The sequence below is a fragment of the Crocodylus siamensis genome, chromosome 10 (genome assembly GCF_052110815.1).
Source record: "Crocodylus siamensis isolate JL-2025a chromosome 10, ASM5211081v1, whole genome shotgun sequence".
NCBI lineage: Eukaryota > Metazoa > Chordata > Crocodylia > Crocodylidae > Crocodylus > Crocodylus siamensis.
Window position 1 is genome coordinate 56,668,815 of NC_143404.1, and position 21,871 is coordinate 56,690,685.

The following is a 21,871-nucleotide window of genomic DNA, read 5'->3' on the forward strand; positions in this document are numbered from 1 at the left end:
GCGGAGGCTTGTTGACATAGGGGGAAGAGAATTCCAAATGGAAATTACTGTTCACATGTGATTTACCCAACATAACATGAGAACTCTCCCTAGGTTTACAGCTTCCCAGTCATCTTGGCATTCTTTCTGTACTGATATGCCTTGCTCTAGCTGTAACGAAAGGCATTGCAAACACAAAGGTCCTTTTTGTAATGTTTCTGGCCCGCCTCAAATCCCACATTCTTTGGAGACCTAAGATAATGCTTTATATTTTTCCCTATAAGGAGATGCCAAGTTATGGCTCCAGCGCTTAAAGTTTGGGACAAGCTGGTGTTTTCTTTAGCTGTTTATCTGTAATTGAAACACACTTTTTTTTTGTGATGTGTTGCATTGGTGTTCATCAAGAGCCTACCATGGGCTGGGAAAGCTGTGTAATCCCTGGCACGCTGCCAGCACAGGGGCTGGGGAACCAAAGAGTCGGCAATGAAGAAAGATAGGTTTCTTTGCAAGCCATGAGAGCCTGTCTGACATTTCTGGCTGCCACATGTGCCACAAGATGATGGCAGAGTGAGAGAAGGAGATTGATTTATAAGAAGGGGAAAAAGCAACATCAAGAGGAAAATGGGAGAGAACCAAGAGACTTTACAAAGCTGAACTTTCTTAAGGCTGCAGCAAGCATCCAAACGACTCCTACATTGTCCAGAAAACTAGAGCTGTCCCATCAGGCTAGGAGTCTCAAGAGGAGCACAGGTGAGTGTTGCCTGCAGGAAAGGGAGGCAGAACCATAGGGACACTTGAATCCTGCTGCTACTTGACTCATCTGTAAGCACTAGGTTTTGTCCTGTGTCGGCTTAGGAGGTTGGTCTGATTCTCTAACCCCCGCACAGGTAGTACAATACTCTGCAAGTAATGAAATGCCTGCTCATCCCATCAGGAGGAGAGTACTGTAAAGGCTGAGGTTTTGTAGTCAGATCTACTCATTGCCACTTTTCTTAGACAAGACATGTGCCATCTGCATCTGCCAGTTGATAACAGGAAACTAGAGCAGGACTAATCAAGTGCTCAGGTAAGACAGGGAAGACTTTTACAGTCTATTAGACCCTAGGTGGATAAGCCAAGGCATAGCTTGGCTGCACTGGTCTCAGCTGGCAGTCTGTTCCACCTAGCCCAGGCAGCAGGCACTGGAACAGCTGCTCACCTCCAAGCCAGGATGCATTACCTGAGCCGCTGTGGCCTGAAAGTTGCCTTCTTCTGCCTGAGCAGCTGGGCACGAATGTGAGCTGATCTCTGCTGGAAAAAAACACTCTTTTGCACAAGTAATGGCTAGCAGCTTCTTCCCATATACTGTAGCAGATATCCAGCCAGGATGGCTCTGCTTGCTGCCAGATTGCAAGATCTTTGGGACAGGAACTGCCTTTTTGTTCTGTGCTTGGACAAAGCCCAGTACAATGAAGTTCTGATCTATGGCTGGGCCTTACATTAATATCCACTGCACACTCCTTTCCTGGGACAGAATAGGGTATTTGGGCAAATGGCTCCTTTCCTCCAAAGCTGCAGGTCCTTAGCCCCCCACTTTCCACAGCATGAGCACTTCTCTTCCCTAGAGCACAACACTTGCTCTGAAAAGAAGCCAGTGGAGACAGGAGCTGCCTGACCCTACACCCCTATGAGCACTCAGAGCTGAAAGTGGCATGACGTCCTGGCTGCCCTATATGAATGGACTGTGCAGTGCTCCAGCCCTAAAGCAGAGAGGCTTGGAAAGTGATGCTTTCCCAAAGTGACTGCTACAGTGTCCCATTCTCTTCTGGAAAATGGCTCATAGGTAAACCAGGCATGCCCTGGAGGAGTTATGGGAACATGCATGCAGTAGGGAGGAGCAGTTCATGGCACAGGGCTTTACTCCACTTACCTTGGAGTCAGGCTGCTCCTCAAAGTTCAGTTTCTGGGTTTCCAAATAGCTGCTGCCCACACTGTCGAGTCCCATGTATCCACACACCTTGAAACCAGCCTCTCCCAGATTACTCGCTGGAAAAGAGGAGGAGAAACATTCTCTTACGAGAAAACTGGATATGCCAGGACTACTCTCCTCTCTCTTCTTCTTCTGCTCCAGCCCCCTTCTTTTCCTCAAACCTCTAGCATTCCTGATTCTCCTTCACCCAGGCCCCTGCCTCTCCATATTCCCAACCTCTTTTGCCTTTTTATATTCTCTCCCATGTCTATCCCACACTCCTGTCCCTAGACACATTCCAATGGCTCCTGGTTTTGCAGTGTTAATATCATATCTGCATATGCTGCTCACACATATACTCAATACTCTGTAGGGACAGGAGAGAGATGCCCTGAGCCTTTGAAAACCAGACTGGGGATCTGCCAAGCTGTTAATGTCACAATCTAAAATGCCCATCTGAAAACACCTCTGCAACCACTGTTCTTCCCTCCTGCCAGCCCAAATTAATTTGCTGCTGTCACTTGTGTGTTTGACAGTAGTTCAGTTCATGTGGTCTCTGGTGAAGGGATTATGGCCGAAATCCTGGCTCTTTTGAAGTCGTTGGCAAAACTCTCCTGGCCTTCACTGGTGCAAAAATTTGACTCTGTTATTTATTTATACATCTGCATGGTACCTTGTAACCTCTGGGGTGCTGGGTGCCAGTAACAAAATAGGTGCTGCCACTCCCAGGGAGAGGTCTGCATGGGGGAAATGCTTTGCTTTGCCAAGCATCTGGGGAAGCAAACTTATTCTTTTGTCTTTCTAGCACTGAGACTGCCACCCCGTTCCACTGGCAACCAAGTGCAACATTTCCTAGCCTCTGTGGCATTTCTGCCCTGCAGATGCTAATTGTACTGTCATTATTCAGTACTTGTCATACAGTGTTCATAACCAGTGGGAAAGCAGTAGCAATGATTTGGCTTCTTCATGTATCAGAAGGGAGTGTGTCAAATTTCCTCAGTCTGACACAGCTGTCCTGATGTGGCACTGTATGCAGACCCCTTTCAGCAAAGCCAGATTTTGCATGACCACTTTTCTGAGCCTGCTGTGGCAACACATTTGGAGACTGTAGAGGGGGTTGAAGTATGGGCTGCTTCTTCCTACAAACTCAGTACTGTGTTTCTGTCTCTTCCTAAAATACTCTGCCTTTTCCTGGGAGCTTGCTAGAAGAGCTGAAGTGTTATATTTTGCTATCGTCTCCTTTTGGTCTGTTTGAGTATTTGAACTAAACATTCACTTTTCACAGCTGTTTTGTACGGTTAGGAATTGGGCACCCACATGCGAATGGGCCCTGTGGTGGAATGAGTACTTGACACCAATTTTCCCCACTCTGTGCCAAGTTCTGCTTATTGGGAACAGAGGAGCAGCAATAGTTCTGCTCTTACCTTTCACTTGTTCCTGTTTTAGTTTCCATCCTGGTCCAGTTAGGTAAACGCAAGGTGGGGGGCAGAAAAACCTGACGAGACAAAGCAGCACCTTGGTTAGCTGACTTGGACACTTAAATAAGGGGCTGCGCTCATTGGTGAGTGTGGATGCAGATTCTCATTCACTGCTTTAGAAACGGAGATTGGTGGAGAGTCACTGACTACAGCTTACACCTTAAGTAAGTCTGTACAATAGAGCACATCCCCTGAATGCTGTACTGTCTCTTTAGTGATGGGTAGATGAAAACTAGTACTGACAAGTGGTCTAGATGTAAAACCATGATGAGACCGTTTTAAAAAAGGCAGAGTTATCTGTGTTATTACCCATGGGAGCCATTTTAGGACAGATTTTAAAGGAAGGCAGAGCCATGCACACTCCAGCCAGGTGTGCACTACACTGCATTAGTTTATGCACGAGTAGACATGCAGCTAAGCTCATGGCCATGCAGACAGAATGGTGGCCTTTGCAGTCACGCTGGGGTGGGTGCACAGTGTATCCATTGGTCCCTTCTCTGTTTGGTCTAAGTTGTCTGCTGTGTCATCAGCCTCTTACTTTTCCTTTGCCTATGAGTTCCCTTGGGCTTCTCCACCCCTTTTTCTGCCTTTAGGACTCCATAGTACTGCTGGGTGATTGGACTGCTGTGGCTTTTCCCACCTTGGTGCATGAAAATCCAGAGCATTTTCCTAACCTCTTCACTTAAAGAGAGAGAGGAGGAAAAGGAGAAGACAGAAGCTGTTCCAGCATCCTTGCCATCCTTACCAGCAGGGTTAGCTGTGCTGAGGCAGCTCTTTTATCATCTCCACCAGGCGCTACAAACCAGCTACTTTTAGTGCCCTCCCCAGCACCTCCAGCCACAGCATCCAGACAGCTCTGTCCAAGGCATTTGCCAGCAGCAGCCACATCTATCAGATCTTCTGTTTAGCTGAACACACTAACCCTGCTCCCTGGAAGATGGCTGAGGGGAATGCAGGGAAAGAAGCCTTGAGTTTTCCCTCCCCTAAATCAAGGGAGAATTTGTCATGGTGACTTTTTCAGCGTGGAATGTGGGCGTTTCAGCAGGTTGGGAACAGAGTTTGTATTCACAGCCAGATTATGAGACTAATGCAAATAAATCTATACCCAAAGTTTTGGAAACACATTTTCCTGTGTTTTATTTGGGTTTCCACTGTCTTTACATCCATGTGAATGGTACAGATTCATCTCATATTGATACTATATAAAATGTTAGGAATGAAAACACCAATATGGTGTGGTTTGAGATTTTGGGGCCTTAGAGTCCTTGAGTCTGTATTTATTTAAATAAGCTAGCTACAGTGCAGAATGCTGAATCCCCTTAACCAGGAAAAATAGCATTAGCCCATTTAAACTTTAACCCAGAAGCTCTGGGCCAGCTTGTTATTACTTTTAAGGTTTTGCTTCTTTCTTTCCTGCCAAACCCACTAAAACCTGCTTCCCAGCATCCTTTGCACCATATCTGAAGCAGGGGGCCCCAGGGGTATATTTTTGGCTAGCCTCAGTGACGCAGCAACTTCCCTCACTGGCACAGCATCCCCAGAGGATCACAATCCCATGGCTATTGCTATTGAAGATGGTCCTAAACCAGAACTGCAGACCCAGACCCTCTGAGCTCCAGGAGAGGCTGGGTCTCTATCTGCCTTTCAGAGCTGCCTCCCTTCTCTGCCATGCATAACATGTACAATTCCCAGCTTGTCCTTCAGATAAGTTTGGGACTGAGTGTGTATCCAAACTCTACAGCCTCATCCCACCTCTCTGGATGTTATTTCCTGTGACAGAGAAGAGAAAGGAGTCAAGAAAAGCTACACCCCAGCCACAGTTTGGGTCGCTCACAGCATAACAGAGGGAGAGAAATGATGGTAAAGGAGGGAAATGAATGACAGAAAAAGGCAGAGGGTAGGAGAGGATACAAAGAGGAAAGCAGGTCTTCCACTGTTAAGTGCTACTTGCAGGTGGCACTCTGACTAGTGGTGTGGGGGGAGACTGAAGTGGCCGCTGGAGGCCCACAGATCCTCCAACCATTTGGGACACAGCATTCAGGAGATCATCAAATCCAACCTCCTGCTCTGGGAAGGATCACCTTTCTTGAAACCATTCAAGTATCTGTCTAACCTGCTCTTAAAAATGTAGAAGGCTAGAGACTCCACAATCATTCTAGGTCATCTGTTCCAATAACCACCAATATCTACCCTCAGCTGTTCCAATAATCACCTTTATCATGATACCCAACCCAAATTTCCTACATGGCAATTTAAGACCATTACTCCTTGTCTCATCCCCGGCAGCCACATAAAATTGTCTATCACCATCCTCTTTATAATCACTCTTTACGTATTTGAAAACTGCTATCAGATTCCCCTCAACCTTTTTTAATCGCCAGTCAATATAATTATTTGAGTAATTCATCAGTGTAAACAACAACAAAAATAGCCTGGTGTTGATGAGTTGGCAATCTTTCATCTTGAGCTATGGATGAGGGGCCAAGGTGTTGTTGCAGTATGAAGATGCTTTCAAATAACAGCCTTTTGGAGACTCTGGACACTAACAGAAATGTCCAAGTTATTCAGGTGACGAGGTCTAGCTCTTTGGTAGGGTCTCCAGGGCACTAAGATAACCGGGCCTATTTTAGCCTTTTGTCTCTGTGTTCCTTTTAACTGTATTCTGATTCGTTGTTTGGAGATCTTCTCTTCTTTCTGTTATTAATATTGGATCCATGAAGGCTGACAGGTATACAGAACGGGATATAACAATGGGTTATATTACTTTATCTGCTTCCTCTGAATGGAAACTCAAGGAAGTTTGAAAGGGAGTTCGAAGTGGCTGTTTTTGGAGGGACTTTACAGAGATGTAAAGAAGGCTATGCAGGGGCTTGGGAGTTAGATAAATGGCCTACCTTTTTTCATTGCCATACGATTTCTGTGCAACTTTTGCATGCAGTATCAGCACAGTCTGGTCAGCTGGAAGTTGCAGGTATCTGCGCACTCCATCTCGAAGCAGGTGATTTTGGTCTGGGATGGATCTAAAAGACAGTCCTGAGTCAGATCATAGCCACTGGGACACACAGCTTTGCTGCTGACTACTGCCAAGTCCTGCCTTGGAGGCACTCCAAAAAGTGAAGACAATGAGCAGGTCTGCATGTAATGCCCTCCTATTCTCCACCCACCTGCACTCTGGTGTTCATGCTGTGCTTTGGCTAACATGTCACCTTGATAGTACAACCTGTTATACTTAGGTCATATTCATGCCCGTCTCTGCCCAGCATTATAAAACCTGGTCTGCTCACTGCACTGTACGATATCGTACATACTAAGAACAAAGGTTTTACCAGCAGTTTTGAGACAACTCCTTCACTCTGTCAGTGCTTCTACTAGCAAATAGGTTAGTCTCTTTGAGGAGGAGCTGCCCTTTCAGTAAGACTTCCCACTCCCAGCAGGGGCCCCATTTAATAAAGCACAGCAGGACATGAAGAAGTCAGCTCTCTCATTAAGAAGCACTGGGAATCAGACCCATGCAAAGTTGTTGTAGGAAAGACCCCACAATTAAATAGCCTTTGGATAATGTAACAGCTGCTTTCCCTGGCCTTCAGAAGAGAGAGACTCTCACAGTTTACCAACGCTTTCGTTCCCAGTACTTAGGAAAGTACTTGCAGTTTTTCCTCTCTTTCTAGGACTTTCAGTTCCTCTTCTCTGCCCTGTATTTATGCAGGCAGCAGCCACCTGACTTACAATTAAATCATTTTGTTTCTTACATTTGGGTACTTGAAAACACCAGTGCCAGATTTTCTGAAGTGCTGGATCTGGACCTGGACCTGGACCTGGACTTGTCATATGCCCCTGTGCAAAGGAAGTTAAAATGTTACCCTGTCAGAAGGGTGGCATTTTACACGCTGGTGCTACTTAGTCAAGAGTGGCCTATTTTATCTTTAATAATTTATTTCTCATTATCATTGACCATCATCATTATACCCTTGGTTACACTACACTGGAGCTGTCTGTCATGGAATGCATTCTGCCATTTATTTGAATGCAGCCTTCTTATGTTGCATTTATTTTCCCCTCTCTCCCTGGTTCATTGTGAATATTTATGGTAGTGAATAACGAGCATGATTGGGGAGATATTATTCTTGGAAGCAGGAGTGGGTGTTTTGTTTCTGTCAGTGATTGCTGGTTGGAAATACTCCCATCGTGACCTAAGAAGAGAGGATCAAATCCTTATCTGGTGAAAGGAAAGGTGGTTCTGTTGATTCTAGTAGATCAGGGTGGGCAAAATGTGGCCCAGGGGTCAAATGCAGCCCACCAGGCCATTCTATCTGGCCCATGGGGCCCCTAAAAAATTTAGAAAATTAATATTTATCTGCCCTGGGCTGCCTGTCATGCAGCCCTCCATGGCTTGCCAAAACTCTGTAAGCGGCCCTCTGCCCAAAATAATCGCCCACCCCTGCAGTAGATTCACACTAGCTGCACACCTGGCCCACAGACTGATGTAAATCTCACAGCCTCACACTGTGCTTGACTGTAACCTGAACCAAACATAGGCCATTTATTTTAGAAGAGGCCCCAGCCAGAGAAAAGTTGCACAGCTAAGTGGCTTATGGGCACTGTGGAGATGTCTTGAGCTACTGTCTCATCTTCACAAGAGGCAAAACTCTCTGTTGAGCACAGCACCAGCCTCAGCCCCAGCCTGAGAAAATGGCCTATTTGATCCATCAAAACCTGGCAAGTGGAAACAGAAGGCTTGGGACTGAGTAGGGCAATGAGCCACTCACTACATGACATGAAATACTGGAGAGGATGGGAACAAGAGCTGTCTGGGTAGGATCCTCCTCATACTGCTGCTCAGGGAAAACATTCTCCGGCAGACATCAGGAAGAAAGTCAATGGAGATCCTGCCCATTCCCGGAGAGCTACATATGAAAAAGTTGTGACTTCCTCATATATTTCGTAGGAAAATGAAAATGCTTGGGCATGCTCCAAATACAGGGTTATGTGGATAAATACCCATGCTGTGTTCCTACATACAACCTGACAGACACAAATGGAGAGGTTTCAGACGCACAAGAAGAAGGACAAATACTGAGCATCTTTAGTTTCTCATAGATGAAGAACTTGTATGAAAACTGGATGGAAACAGGCTCCCAGTGTCTGGGTTGTCCCATTGCTGCTGGGGTCATATATGATGTCACACTCAGCCAGATGGCCTCTTCATACAAAAGAGTTGAACATGCCAGTTGTGGTTACTTAAAACCTGTGTTTTGCAGTATATCTTCCAGTGGCTCTCTGGTGCAAAGAGCTTCTCACAGCTCAAACTCCCAAGTTTCATGGCTGTGTAAAAGGCGGAGAAAGAAACTACCTCTAAAACCATGAGATTCTCTCCACATGAAAGCCTTTTCAGACACTTCACCTGCCAGTCCTGCACTTTTCAGTACAACACAGACCTATTGGGAAAGGGCATTGATCCTTACCACTTTCAGTAGCAACATTACAGCAGGGATCAGACATGCAGCCATTCATACCAAGATTCATAGATTTATTATCTTATGCTACAGTGCTGATGCTATAAGTCAGACAACCTGGAGTCCTTTTTATCTGACGTCTGCCCCAGAATAATTTTGCACTTTTGTACTCTACAATCTTTTTCACCTTTGATTTGTAGGTTGGTCTCTAGGTCCCCTGTTCCCAGTGAATGATCACATATATTGTCCAAGATGTGTCACTCAGCTCTTCAACTGCTGTGAATCAGCATAGTTCTACTGAAGTCAATGAAGCAGCAGCAGATGGACGTACATACCAGCTGATAATATGACCCTCTTTTAGCTGGTACAAGGCAACTGCTAATGTTATCTGGGAAGTACAGGTTTTCAGTTAGCGATCCCAATAAGGACTGCAGAGCTTGAATTGGCCAGAAGTGTTGTTTCTACTGATGAAATCCATACGTTCACACCAACTGCAGGTGCTTCCTCAGCCTGACTAAGGGTTTTTATACCTGAAAGCTTGCAAAGAAGAATTTTTCCAACTATTTGAGGTGGTCTAATAAAAGAGACCATATGTACCCAAAGAACCTTGTTTGCCACTTTATCAGCTTTCCCTGGATACTGATCAGTTGCTCCACCATAGCAGCAGTGCTTATTTCAATCTGTCAAATGGCTTAATTTAACCATTGATAGCTGCTTGGCTGTTTATAAGCTTGCATGGACAAGGACATTCAGTATAAAAGTTCTTGGGTATCTTGACATAGCATTGCTGTCCAGTCTGAGTCATAGATTTCATAGATTTCATAGACATTAGGGTTGGAAGGGACCTCAGAAAATCATCAAGTCCAGCCCCCCACCCGAAGGGCAGGAAGTCATCTGGTGTCACAGGATCCCAGCAAGATAAGCATCCAATTTACTCTCGAAGGTGTTCAATGTAGGTGCTTGAACCACCTCTGATGGCAAACTATTCCAGACTTTGGGGGCTTGGACAGTAAAGAAATTCATCCTTATGTCCAGCCTGAAATGGTCTTGCAGTTGTTTATAACCATTTGATCTCGTCATCCCTGGGGGAACAAATGTTCCCCCAGATGCTGGTAGTCACCCCGATAAACTTATAGGTGGCCACCAGATTACTCCTGAGCCTACGCTTTTCCAAGCTAAAGAGCCCCATGGCTCTCAGCCTGTCGTTGTAAGGTCTGTTTTCCTGACCTCTGATCATGTGCGTGGCTCTTCTCTGGACTCTCTCAAGCTTCTCCACACCTTTTTTGAATCATGGGGCCCAAAACTGGATGCAGTACTCCAGCTGCGGCCTCACCAAGGCTGAGTACAAGGGGAGAATGACATTCCAGGATTTGCTTGAGAAGCATCTATGGATGCAAGCCAGTATTTGGTCACTTTACTAGCTGCAGCATTACACTGAAGGCTCATGTTCACCTTGTGGTCAATGATAACCCCCAAGTCTCTTTCTTCCGTAGTGCTAGCCAGCGTAGCATTGCTGAGGCTATAAGGATGCTGCAGGTTTTTCCTCCCAAGGTGGAGAACCTTGCATTTTTCTGTGTTAAACACCATCAGGTTCTTGGCCACCCATTTGCTGAGCCTGTCCAGGTCAGCCTGGGTTGCCCTCCTGTCGTTAGGTGTGGATACTTTGTCCCAAAGTTTGGTGTCATCAGTGAACTTGGCCAGTCCGCTTCTGACTCCAATGTCCACATCATTAATGAAGATGTTGAACAATATGGGTTCAAGGACAGAGCCTTGAGGGACCCCACTGGTCACAGGGCACCAGGACGATTGACTTCCGTCAACCACCACCCTCTGGGTCTGACCAAGGAGCTGGTTCTGCAGCCAGTGGATCATGGTGGATCCAAGGCCACAATTGGCCAGTTTCACCAATCATGGGATACCAGATGGAAGGCTTTTTTGATGTCAAGACATATGACATCAATCTCTTCTCCCTTGTCCAGGTGATAGGTCACCTGGTCATAGAAGGAAAAGAGATTGGTCAAGCAAGACCTACCTACAACTAACCTGTGCTGGCTATCCCTTAGGATGTTGGCGTCAGCCAGTCCATTAAGGATGGCCTCTTTAATAAACTTTTCATCCAGCAAGCCATCATCCGTACCAACTGAGCATCATCCAGTAACCCAGAGGAAGAGACGCTGGGGTCATTGTTATAGGGGACTCCCTCTTCAGAGGAACGGAGGGACCCATCCCCTGTGCAGACCCCAATGTGAGAGAAGTGTACTGTCTCCCAGGAGCCAAGATTGGGGACATCACAGGGAAGATCACTGACCTCATCTGGCCTTCTGACTACTATCCTATGGTCCTCATTCATGTGGGAACCAATGATGTGGCCCAGAGTAGTCCGGACTGGATCATGGATGACTACAGGGCTCTGGGGGCCAAGCTTAGAGAGTCAGGGGCCCAGGTGGTCTTTTTGTCCCTCCTCCCAGTTAGTAGACACCGTCAGTGGCAGAGTGCCTGCATCCGTGAGGTGAACCGGCACCTCCAGAGTTGGTGTTGTCACACAGGATTTGGCTTCCTGGACCACGACCTGCACTTCAGAGCAGAGGGTGTCCTAGGGTGTGATGGTCTCCATCTCTCCTCCAAAGGTAAGAGTTTGTTTTCTTACAGGCTAGTTGACCTCCTCCAGCAGGCTTTAAACTAAGTTCGTTGGGGGATGGGGATCCACAAGAGAGGGAAAAAACTCAAGCAGGTGTAGGACCTGCCCATGTAAGAGCTCAGGTGTATACCAAGGGACCAGCTGTCTCTCAGGAAGCAGGGGTGCCCAGGGCTCCCACAGGGGGATTAAGGTGTCTCTTCACTAATGCAAGAAGCATGGGGAACAAGCAGGAGGAGCTTGCTCTCCTGCTTGCAAGTAGTAAAGTCGACCCGGTTGGCCTAGTGGAGACAGGGTGGGATGAAACTTTTGACTGGGCAGCAGACATAGAGGACTATAGGTTGTTTAGAAGAGATAGGAAGGGGAAAAAAGGTGGGCGGGTTGCGCTCTGTTAGGGAACAGTATACCAGTTCTACCTTCCAAATGGGACCAGAGGAAGGCTTAACTGAGACCCTGTGGGTCAACCTTCAAGGAGGGTAGGGGGAGAGGGATCTGGTGGTAGGGGTTTACTACAGGCCACCACATCAGGAGGAAGAGCTGGATCTGGGATTCTCCAGGCAGCTGGGGAAGGCCGTGCGTGCAAAGGATGTTGTGGTTGTGGGGGATATGAACTACCCTGACATCAACTGGGAGGAGCAGTCGGCCAGGTCTAGCCACTCACGAAGGTTCCTGACGTGCGTACAGGACCTACACCTCATGCAGGAGGTACTCGTCCCCACTAGGGAAAACGTCATACTGGATCTGGTGTTAGCCTCTGGGGATGACCTGGTGGGGGAGGCGCTAGTACAAGGGAGGCTAGGGGACAGTGATCATGAAATGATCAGAGGAAGGTGGGGTGGGTAACTAGCACAGCACAAATGCTTGACTTTAGGAAAGCCAACTTTGATGTGCTCAGGGCAGTAGTCAGGGAGGCACTCGGAGCCCAGGGGGTAGCTAGTATGGGGGTCCAGGAAAGGTGGTCCTTCCTCAAGGAGGCTATCCTTGGGGCGCAGCAGGATGCAATTCCTCTGCGCAGGAAGGCGGGAAGAGGGTCCAAGAAACCTTCATGGCTGAGTGCGGATATCCAGGCTGGCCTGAAGGCAAAGAAAAAGGCGTACTGGCGGTGGAAGCAGGGGGCAGGGACAAAGGAGGAGTACACCTCCCTGACCCAAGCTTGTAGGAATTTGGTGAGGAAGGCTAAAGCAGCACTGGAGCTTAGATTAGCTTCTGGGATTAAGGGTAATAAAAAGTCCTTCTTCAAGTATATAGGTAGCAAGAAGAAGTCTCGGGGTAACATTGGACCCCTACGGGGCAGGGCAGGGCAGCTGGTGACAGATGCATGAGTGAAGGCAGAACTCTTCAACAAGTTCTTTGCCTCCGTGTTCCTGTCTGCTGACAATGGGGTGCTCTTGGGTGAAAGCATAGAGAGGCCTGGGAAGGATGCAAGTCCCCGACTGTTAGTTCAGACCTAGTTAAGGACTACCTGGAGGGCTTAGATGTGTCCAAGTCAGCGGGCCTGGATGACCTTCATCCGCGGGTGCTGAGGGTATTAGCTGGTGTCATTGCAGAGCCATTGGCACGGCTGTTTGAGGACTCCTGGTGCTCAGGCCAAGTCCCCGAGGACTGGAAAAGGGCCAGTGTGGTCCCTGTTTTCAAGAGGGGGAGGAAGGAAGAGCCTGGCAACTATAGACCAGTCAGCCTCACTTCTATCCTGGGGAAGGTCTTTGAAAAAATTATCAAGGGCCACATTTGTGAGAGCCCTGCAGGGGAAGTGATGTTGCGGGGTAACCAGCATGGGTTTGTGCCAGGCGGCTCCTGCCTGACTAACCTGGTCTCTTTCTATGACCAGGTAACAAAGAGCTTAGATGGGAAGGAGGAAGTCGATGTCATCTTCTTGGACTTCAAGAAGGCCTTCGACACAGTGTCCCACCCAATTCTGGTGGGCAAGCTGAGGAACTGCAGCACTGATGAATGCACAGACACACGGGTGGCAAACTGGTTTCAGGGGTGCACCCAGAGGGTGGTGGTGGACGGGTCGATGTCGACCTGGGAGGGTGTGGGCAGCGGAGTCCCCCAAGGCTCAGTCCTTGGGCCGGCACTGTTCAACATCTTCATCAGCGACCTGGACGAGGGTGTGGAGAGCACCTTGTTCAAGTTTGCTGATGACACCAAGCTGTGGGGTAAAGGGAATACACCGGCAGGCAGGGGCCGCATCCAGGCAGACCTGGATAGGTTAGAGAAGTGGGCGGATCTGAACAGGATGTGGTTCAACAAGGACAAGTGCAGGGTGCTGCACCTGGGGAGAGGGAACCAGCATTATGGTTATAGGTTAGGGGCTGACCCTCTCGGCAGCACAGAGGCAGAGAGGGAACTTGGAGTCAGGATTGACTCCAGGATGAATCTGAGTCGCCAATGCGATGAAGCAATAGGCAGAGCCAACTGCACCCTGGCATGCATCAACAGGGGCATCACTAACAGGTCCAGAGAGGTGATCCTCCTCCTCTATGCGACGCTGGTCAGGCCACAGCTGGAGTACTGTGTCCAGGTCTGGGCGCCGCACTTCAAGAAGGATGTGGAGAACCTGGAGAGGGTCCAAAGGAGGCCACTCGTATGGTTGAGGGCCTTTGTGGCCAGCCCTATGAGGAGAGGCTGAGGGACCTGAATCTCTTCAGTCTCCACAAGAGGAGACTGAGGGGGGATCTTGTGGCTGCCTACAACTTTATCAGGGGCCAGCAGCAGGGACTCGGGGAAAGTCTGTTCACCAGGGTCCCCCTTGGAGTCACCAGAAACAATGGCCACAGGCTGATGGAGGACAGGTTTAGGTTAGATATTAGGAAGAACTACTTCACTGTAAGGGTGGCCAGAGCCTGGAATAGGCTTCCCAGAGATGTGATGCTCTCACCTTCCCTGGAAATCTTCAAGAGGAGACCGGATAGGGGCCTGGCTGGGGTCTTATGACCTCCCCCACCCCCAGTGCTCCTTCCTGGCCATGGCAGGGGGTCGGACTCGATGATCTGTCTAGGTCCCTTCCCACTCATTGATTCTATGATTCTATGATAAGACCTTCCCCGGGATAGAAGTCAGGCTGATGGGCCTATAGTTAGCTGGATCCACTTTCCTCCCTTTCTTGAAGATAGGCACCACATTGGCCTTCTTCCAGTCTTCAGGAACTATACCAGAGTGCCAGGAGTTTTCCAAGATCCGTGTCAGAGCTATGATGCTCGCCAGCTCCTTGAGTACCCTGGGGTGTAGATTGTCAGGGCCGGCTGACTTGAAGGTATCCAGCCTCTCAAGGTGTTCCTTCACAAGGTCAGCATTGATGGGGGGCAGGGGATCTCCCTCACCCGGACCTCCCTGTCCCATGTAGCGGGCATGGGCGTCCCATGGCACTGACGAAAGACTGATGCAAAGTACCTATTTAATAGGTTGGCTTTTTCCTGGGCATCAGTTGTCAGTTGTCCCATCTGGTTTAGCAGGGGTCCGATTGTTTCCCTTGCTTTTCCTCCAGCTCCCCACATAGCTGAAAAAGGACTTTTTTTTGTCCTTGATACTCGAAGCTAGTTGGAGTTCAGTTGCAGCCTTGGCTTTCCTGGTTTGCTCCCTGCAGGACCAGACCAGTGCAAAATATTCCTCCTTGGAGGTGAATCCCATCCTCCATCCTTTGTAGGCTTTTCTTTTTATCCTCAGGAGGTCTGCTGGATCCCTGGAGAGCCAGAGGAGCTGCTGTGCCCTCTTGCTGCCTTTCCTCCGAGATGGAATAGACTTAGCTTGTGCATTGAGGATCGCTCCCTTGAGGAGCAACCACTCTTCTCGATCTCCCCTCTCCCTGGGGTCATGGGCCCTTAGGGCCTCACTGACAAGCCTCCTGAGCTTGTCAAAGTTGGCTTTCCTGAAGTCACAGACTTCCGTGTTGCTGACTGACTTGCCAGCTGACTTGCCAGCTTTACAGTCACAGGATTACAGGCAATAATGGAAAAAGGAGTTGTCCAAAGGGATGATCTTCACTTGTGTATACGTCTATCCTTGCTTTTTGGTCAGGAAACAGCCTGAAATGAACTGCACACCCGGGAATTGGTCCTCAGTACCTTATCTTTACATATTTGTTTACATAATTGTGTACACATGAAAAGTGGGTGCACATGACTGCTGTTCACAGTTAGCAGCTAGTGTTTTACCTTTACTTGACACTGGTGAAAATGGTGACATTAGGGGCATGGCAGTAGATAATCTGGCTCAAAAGCTTGGATTGTTTTGCTGAGCCTCAACATGTCCTTGCACACTGGGAGTGTGACGCTATGAGTGCATTTGAAGACTCCAGTTTAAGGCTCGGTTGTGGTGATGCACATGGTTCAATGAAACCCCGCTCATAGGTTCAGCCTACTCTGGCGTTTGGCCATCAGCATTGAAGTTCTCCAAGTTTTTCCTCTGTGTGGTTTTCCATCTGCCTAATAGGCTTTGATCAGAAACAAACTTCAGGGTTATGCATTCCTCCTTGATGAAGGTCAAAAAGGATTGTCTGGACAGGGAGTCAAATGCTGAAGAAACAGCAACAAAGGGGCTTACTGTTTCATGAAGCTATCTTGATCTAAACTGAAGGAGCTGCTTCAGAGACAAAGGTTGGGTTTGTGCAGCATAAAGCAGTGGGAAAAATGTCCTGCTTTGATTTCTGTTTCACCCTTTTTACTCTTTCTCTGACTAAGCACTGAGGTAGAAGAAGTGGCAAAGCTCCCATCAGTCACCTGCGCGCTCTGGGACTGTTGTGTTCCACTTACGCATTTCTCATTCACCTGAACGGGGATCAAATTGCTCTTGATTTACAAGATAGCTAGAGATCCCCCTCAGCCATGAAAGTGGATCTGTACTGGTGCTGGCTAAGGGACCCAGGCAAGGCCCATACACCTTTTGTACAGTCAGATTCTGCTGTGGGAGAATCCCTGAAATGCCGAGAGCAGGTGGAACCAGGAGAGGAAGGCTGAGCCAGGGCAGTTATCCATCCAATGAAAACAGCTACCGGTAAAATTAACCAGGATGGCTATAGAAAAGGGAATAAGTGAGGTGATGGTTCAGAGGCAGTAACAGGAAGGGGTGCTTAGTCTTTGGATTAAGACATGCTGAGCTTGACATCACAGAAGGGTGAACCCTGCTGCATAGATTCCCATATGGCGTCATTTTGGACCGCTGTATTAATGTGAAATCATGGTATTACTGCAAGCACTGTTGTTATTTAGGACTCACATGGCCCCATGGGTGCACAGGGTGTTATATAAGGCTTATTAAAGTGGGCCTGGAATATTTGCCTGCATATTTTTACAGACACTGCTTGGGACTGATAAAGCAAGTATATAGCAGATACAGAACAGCAGATTTTCTTCAGTGGTGCAGTTTCAAGATCCAGTGCAAGAACCAGCTACAAAGACTGCTTAGAAAAGTGAGGTTTTGTCCCCTCTCCCTTCTCTACAGCCATTGCAGGCTAAATATTTGCACTAAATTGTTTCATTAATGTGCTTTCAAACACTGTTCCCCATTCTGAATGTAGTAGCGACCACCCAGAGCCCATCATCTGGTTTAAATTTACCATGTGAAAGTCAAAGAGCTATTACTAAAGGGAGCTTAACTTACTCGCTCTGCTCTTTCTGGCACCTCCTGCCTGCTTAGAGTTATAGGGAATTATTCACTCTTTATGACATTTATTATATTAAATTATTAAAAGGCTTTGATTATGCTGCTGTGTTAGTACAGTGTCATGTTCGCAGCCCTGCACAGGCCAAGCTTTCTGAGCTCCTTCTAAAAGTCTCCTTGTCAGAGTCCAAATTCCCATCTGGGAATTGAACAGTTTGCACAAAGTGAAGTATTATATAGAAGCAAAATAAGAAAGGAAGAGGGTTCCCTTCTCCACTCTCCCCATTCCTGACTTTTTCTGCTTGCTTGATTTTTGTCAATAACTCCTTAAAATGTTGGAAGCCCTGTATTTAGATAGGCGTTGTTTGTCCCCCGGGTGTATATCTTTCTATAGATACTGCATTTTTTTAAGATTCAGGAAAGGGTAAAATTGCAACTCGTGACCAACTGCCATTTGAGTCACTGTGTTTGCAGTACAGGCTGACAAACCTGAGCTGGCCTTAATCTTGTTTGCTTGGGTACCAATAGTCAGGACTGGAATGGGCTACCCAGGTCTCAAGGGGGAATGCTTTACTGCTACTGACACCCGAATGAGCTAAGTTAAGAGCATCTACAGCACGTCTGTACAAACTGCAATTACTGTACACCTCAAACCACGCCCTAGGCCTAGCATAGGAAAAGGTTGGTAAATAGCAATAACTTTATGGCAAACAAATAGGATCTGCTCCATCAGGCCATCTCAACTGATGCGTTGTCTCAAGTCTACCGTGTGTATGGGTCCTTCTTCCTTTCCTCCGCTTTCCTCTCTCCACGAAAATCATGGAACACAGTGAACTGACTGTAACTACTGCTTTAAAATCCACCCTGTGATGATTTGTACTTGAAGATCAGTTGGATTTCTGTGCCACCTAGTCCTATCATAGCCATGACTTTCACATCCATATTTTTAACATGTAAACAAAGCAGGGGTGCTCATACAATTCAGCCTTCATTTCACACTCCTGCCGTCTTGTCTATCCATGTGACTCCATCAGCTGCCCAGCAAGCCTTGCTATGTATTGTGTAATAGGAATACGTGGGATAGGAATGCATTCTGGATTGTGTTCAGCTGGTCCCCAGACTCACCCTCTATTTAGTGGGATCAGATCAAGTAGTTACTAGTCATACAACTCATATGTGTGTCTACAATTGATTGAAATTGCAGATAAAATATGAATGCAATTTTATAGGCATAAAACTGCATTCTCTGTGCCTTTGAAACTATTGCTCTTTGTTTCTAACAATAGCTATAATGTTTATGTGTGCCATTACAGCTATTAGCTGGTTTCAAATTCTCTTGTGAAGGAAATAATACAGCTATTCTGGTCTCCTTGGAAGGAAAGCAAACGTTTATAAAAATTAAAATAAATGATTCTCCCGCCCTCTCTTTTGGGGATGATCCATGCAAATTATCTTACCTCATGTGAATGCAGTTCTCATGAATTAGAACTGCTTCGATGAATGGAAGTTCGCACAGCTGGGTAGCTATATTTCATTTTCACTTTCTAATTGAAGGGCATGATTGTTATGTCTTTCTTATCTTCTCTAAACCTAGATGCTTTACAAATTGTCCTGGAGTCATTGTTACAGTGAGCAATTATTCTATCACCCAGTTAGAGAAACCAAAAGGCTTAATAAAAAATACCCATTGTGAAGGTCTGAGTCACACTTTGGACTGTGAGCCTGGGACAGGTGGTGGCTGCATCGCTTCTGTGAATGGAACCAATGTGACATTTGGCATGGAAGGGAAAACCTATTACTGTAGATGGGAAGCCAGCACCTTTTTTAATCCAGCCCAGCCAGACCTTGTGGCCTTGAATGTACATGTATATTTATAAATAGAAATAACATATTACTGTCATTTCATGCACAGGTGACAGCCTTTTTTGGGCCTGAGGAATATGCTGTGTACCCAGTTACCAGCTGCACCAACACTAGTTTAAGAACAGGGAGTGGAAAAAAATAGTCCACCTGAAATTTGCTAGGTCATGTAGGTGAGGCAGAGGGTAAAATTATCTGAGGCATAGTGTAGCCAGTCATACATCCCCTTACTTCAGCATCAGAAAAATCACCCAAGATACAGTATTAGCTGGTTTCCTGGGGAAGTGCAAGGAGGAATTGATGTTCCGATTTTCATTTGCCCTATATGTGGACTAATCATTTGTATCAGTGGCAGCTGAGTGCATAATGCAAATAATTCAGAGTGGCAATGGTTCCCACTACCATTTCACTGGGCTAGATAAAATGTAAGGCTAACAGAGAACCTGGCCATATGCATCGGATAGTGCACACCTATTTTTTCCACAGCCACAGCTCACAAAGCTGCACATCAGGTGATTTATGTTGTGCATGAGATCAGACCAAATGGCTACTATGACAGTCCCTTTTGGTCTTGAAAGTTATGAATCTCTGATCTCAATAATAGTCCGGTGGCACTACCTGTAGGATTCTAGTCTAAACCACCTGGTCAGTGCCTTCTTGTATAGCTAGATGTGTGAGCTCTCCTCCCAGACCTTCAAAGGTAAAGTGTTTTCCAAATACATTCCAGTAACAGAACAGGGAAGGATAACAAACCCACCTCTTGGCCCCATTTAAGCTGAGTGTAGATAAAGGCTGAAGAGGTATGTCTATTTTTTCAGCTATACACAGTTTGAATTTGATAGACTTCTTTTATGACTGAAATCTCCACTTGGGCGCAGCTTTGCCCTCCACCCTCTTCATCATGTGCGCAAACCTGAACAACTCAAGACAATCAAGTGGACGTGTCATTATGACCTGCCAAGGACACCCCCTGCAATTAACCACATCGCTACGGAAAGCAATGCAATGATATAGCTATTACAGTCCAGTTCATATGCTGGGCAGTGAAGTAGTCTCAGAATCAGACTCTCCAACTGATGCCAAATTAGGTTGGTGGTAGTTGTGTGTATTCTGGTTATTATTTCCCCCTCACACTCATGAAACTGTACTGGCTTCATGGGGGTGCCCCCACTTATGCTGGAGGCAGGAGAAAGTTTCTAATGGGGTGTACATCCCTTCAGGGGGGCCCTGCTGGCTGAAATCAGGAGGAACTCAAAGCCTGTAGAGCTACACTAACTTTTCCCAGCAGAGGATCTGAATCAGGGTTTGCTCTTGCGGAGGCTAAAGCGAGTCAGAAGCAGGACAGGACGCGGTGCAAAGTTGCTGTCAGTGGGCAGGATCAAGCCCCGCGCCTGCGGAAACACGCACAGTTCCTGGAAGGGAACCAGCTCAGCCCGTTTCCTGATGTACACATGCTGAGGGCCTGCGCCAAGGGGCAGAGGCGGGGGCAACAAGCGTGTGCCCTGCTCTGAGGCGGCTCAGTGCGTGTAGTTTATTTTCCTTTTGCAAGCATAGCTATAAATACAGTTCAGAGAAATCCCGGTGCCACGATGTCAGCTTCTACTGCAGAAATCAGTGCGTGGCCGTGTGTACAGGTGCATGCGTGCGCGTGTGCACACGTGCGTGGTGCGGTGCGCGCCCGCACCCGCGCCCGCGCCCGGCGGCCGGCTCCGCTCCCGCCCCGCCCCGCCCCGCCCCCGCGCCGCGGGTTAAATGCGGCGGCCGCGGCCCCCGCCGCCCTCAGCGCGCCCCGGAGCAGCCGACCCCGCCCGCCTTACCTGTGCCAGCAGCCCGGCGGCGGCGGCCCGCGCCCGGCCCCGGCTCCCGCGCGGCTCCGCGGCCCCTCGGCGCTCTCCAGCCGGCCCAGGTGGGTGAGCGGCGCGGCGGCACCTGCGGCAGAGCGAGCGTCAGCCCCGGCCCCGGCCCCGGCCCCGCCAGCCCTCACGCCCCGGCCCCGGCGGCAAGCCGAGGGGCTGCAAGGAGCCAAGAACATCCCGGCTGCCGGGGACCGTCTCCTGTGTCACCGGGTGGCCCTGGGCCCGGCCTGTGGGTCGGTGTCTGCGGGAGCGGGGTTAAGCCCACAGCAGAGGAAAGCCGGGAGCTGTCGGCTGGAGGCTGGCAGGGCTGCGGGACTGGAGCTCTAGGTCCCCTTGCAGCTCCAGGCCTGCCCGGCTGGTCCGAGCTCCTGGGCGGGAAGTTTTGCAGAGCGAGGAAGGAGCTCTCTAAGTGAGCTCTTGGAGGAGCTGAGCCCGCAGCAGCGCTCGGGGAGAGCACAAGCTCCCGGGTGCCAGGGCTGGGCAGTGGTCTGGGGGAGTTGGGGCTGGGCGTGATGCCCAGAGGCACCGCGAGCTTGCGGGAGCCGAGCTTCTAGGAGGGCTCCCAAGAGCCAAGCCCGGGCACAGGGTGATGATGAGGTGACAGGATCGGGGAGCTAGCACCATGGTCAGAGGGAGCTCAAGGGCTCCGTTTGGAAATGGCACAGAGAACAGGTGAGAGAGAGTTCCCAGGAGTCAAGGATTTTGTGCCGGCAGCATTTCTCCTGCTTTTAGACATGCTTGAATTTTCCTCCTGGAGAAGAAAGAAATGATGCAAAGATCTGAAGAATGAGGTCCCTGGGTAGAGGGAATATAGCATGGAGGAGAAATGCTCTAGCCTGCTTCCCCTGAGACCAGCGGTTTCCCTCGCTCTCCCCTCCCAGCTCCTGTGCTGTCCTCCCAGGTTGGGACGTGTGCTACGGGGTTCCAGACTGCCCCCTTCCCCCCCAACATGCACACACGCATGCACACCCACACACACACACACACTTTCCTTGCATACAGAGTGCTGCGTTAGGAGTATGCAGTGGAAATAACTGTGCGCCCAAAATTGTATGTGGAATACT

The 21,871-nt window shown here is 48.4% G+C and overlaps 2 protein-coding genes across 3 annotated transcripts in view; one reads left to right on the plus strand and one right to left on the minus strand.

The window, feature by feature from the left end:
• RBPJL (recombination signal binding protein for immunoglobulin kappa J region like) overlaps positions 1-21,871 on the minus strand; it is a 42,654-nt gene that overhangs the window by 10,574 nt on the left and 10,209 nt on the right. Inside the window, exons 2-5 of the mRNA XM_090020919.1 lie at positions 20,769-20,880; positions 6,300-6,425; positions 3,352-3,422; positions 1,889-2,004 (exon numbers count right to left, since the gene is read on the minus strand). Of these exons, the coding sequence (XP_089877045.1) occupies positions 1,889-2,004; positions 3,352-3,422; positions 6,300-6,425; positions 20,769-20,880 (425 nt within the window). The remainder of the gene's footprint in view (positions 1-1,888; positions 2,005-3,351; positions 3,423-6,299; positions 6,426-20,768; positions 20,881-21,871) is intronic.
• MATN4 (matrilin 4) overlaps positions 20,699-21,871 on the plus strand; it is a 28,691-nt gene continuing 27,518 nt past the window's right edge. The window contains exon 1 of one of the 2 annotated variants that reach the window (XM_090020917.1): positions 20,699-20,857. The gene's annotated coding sequence lies outside the window, so the exon portion shown is untranslated. The remainder of the gene's footprint in view (positions 20,858-21,871) is intronic. The other variant, XM_090020918.1, reaches the window with a different exon arrangement.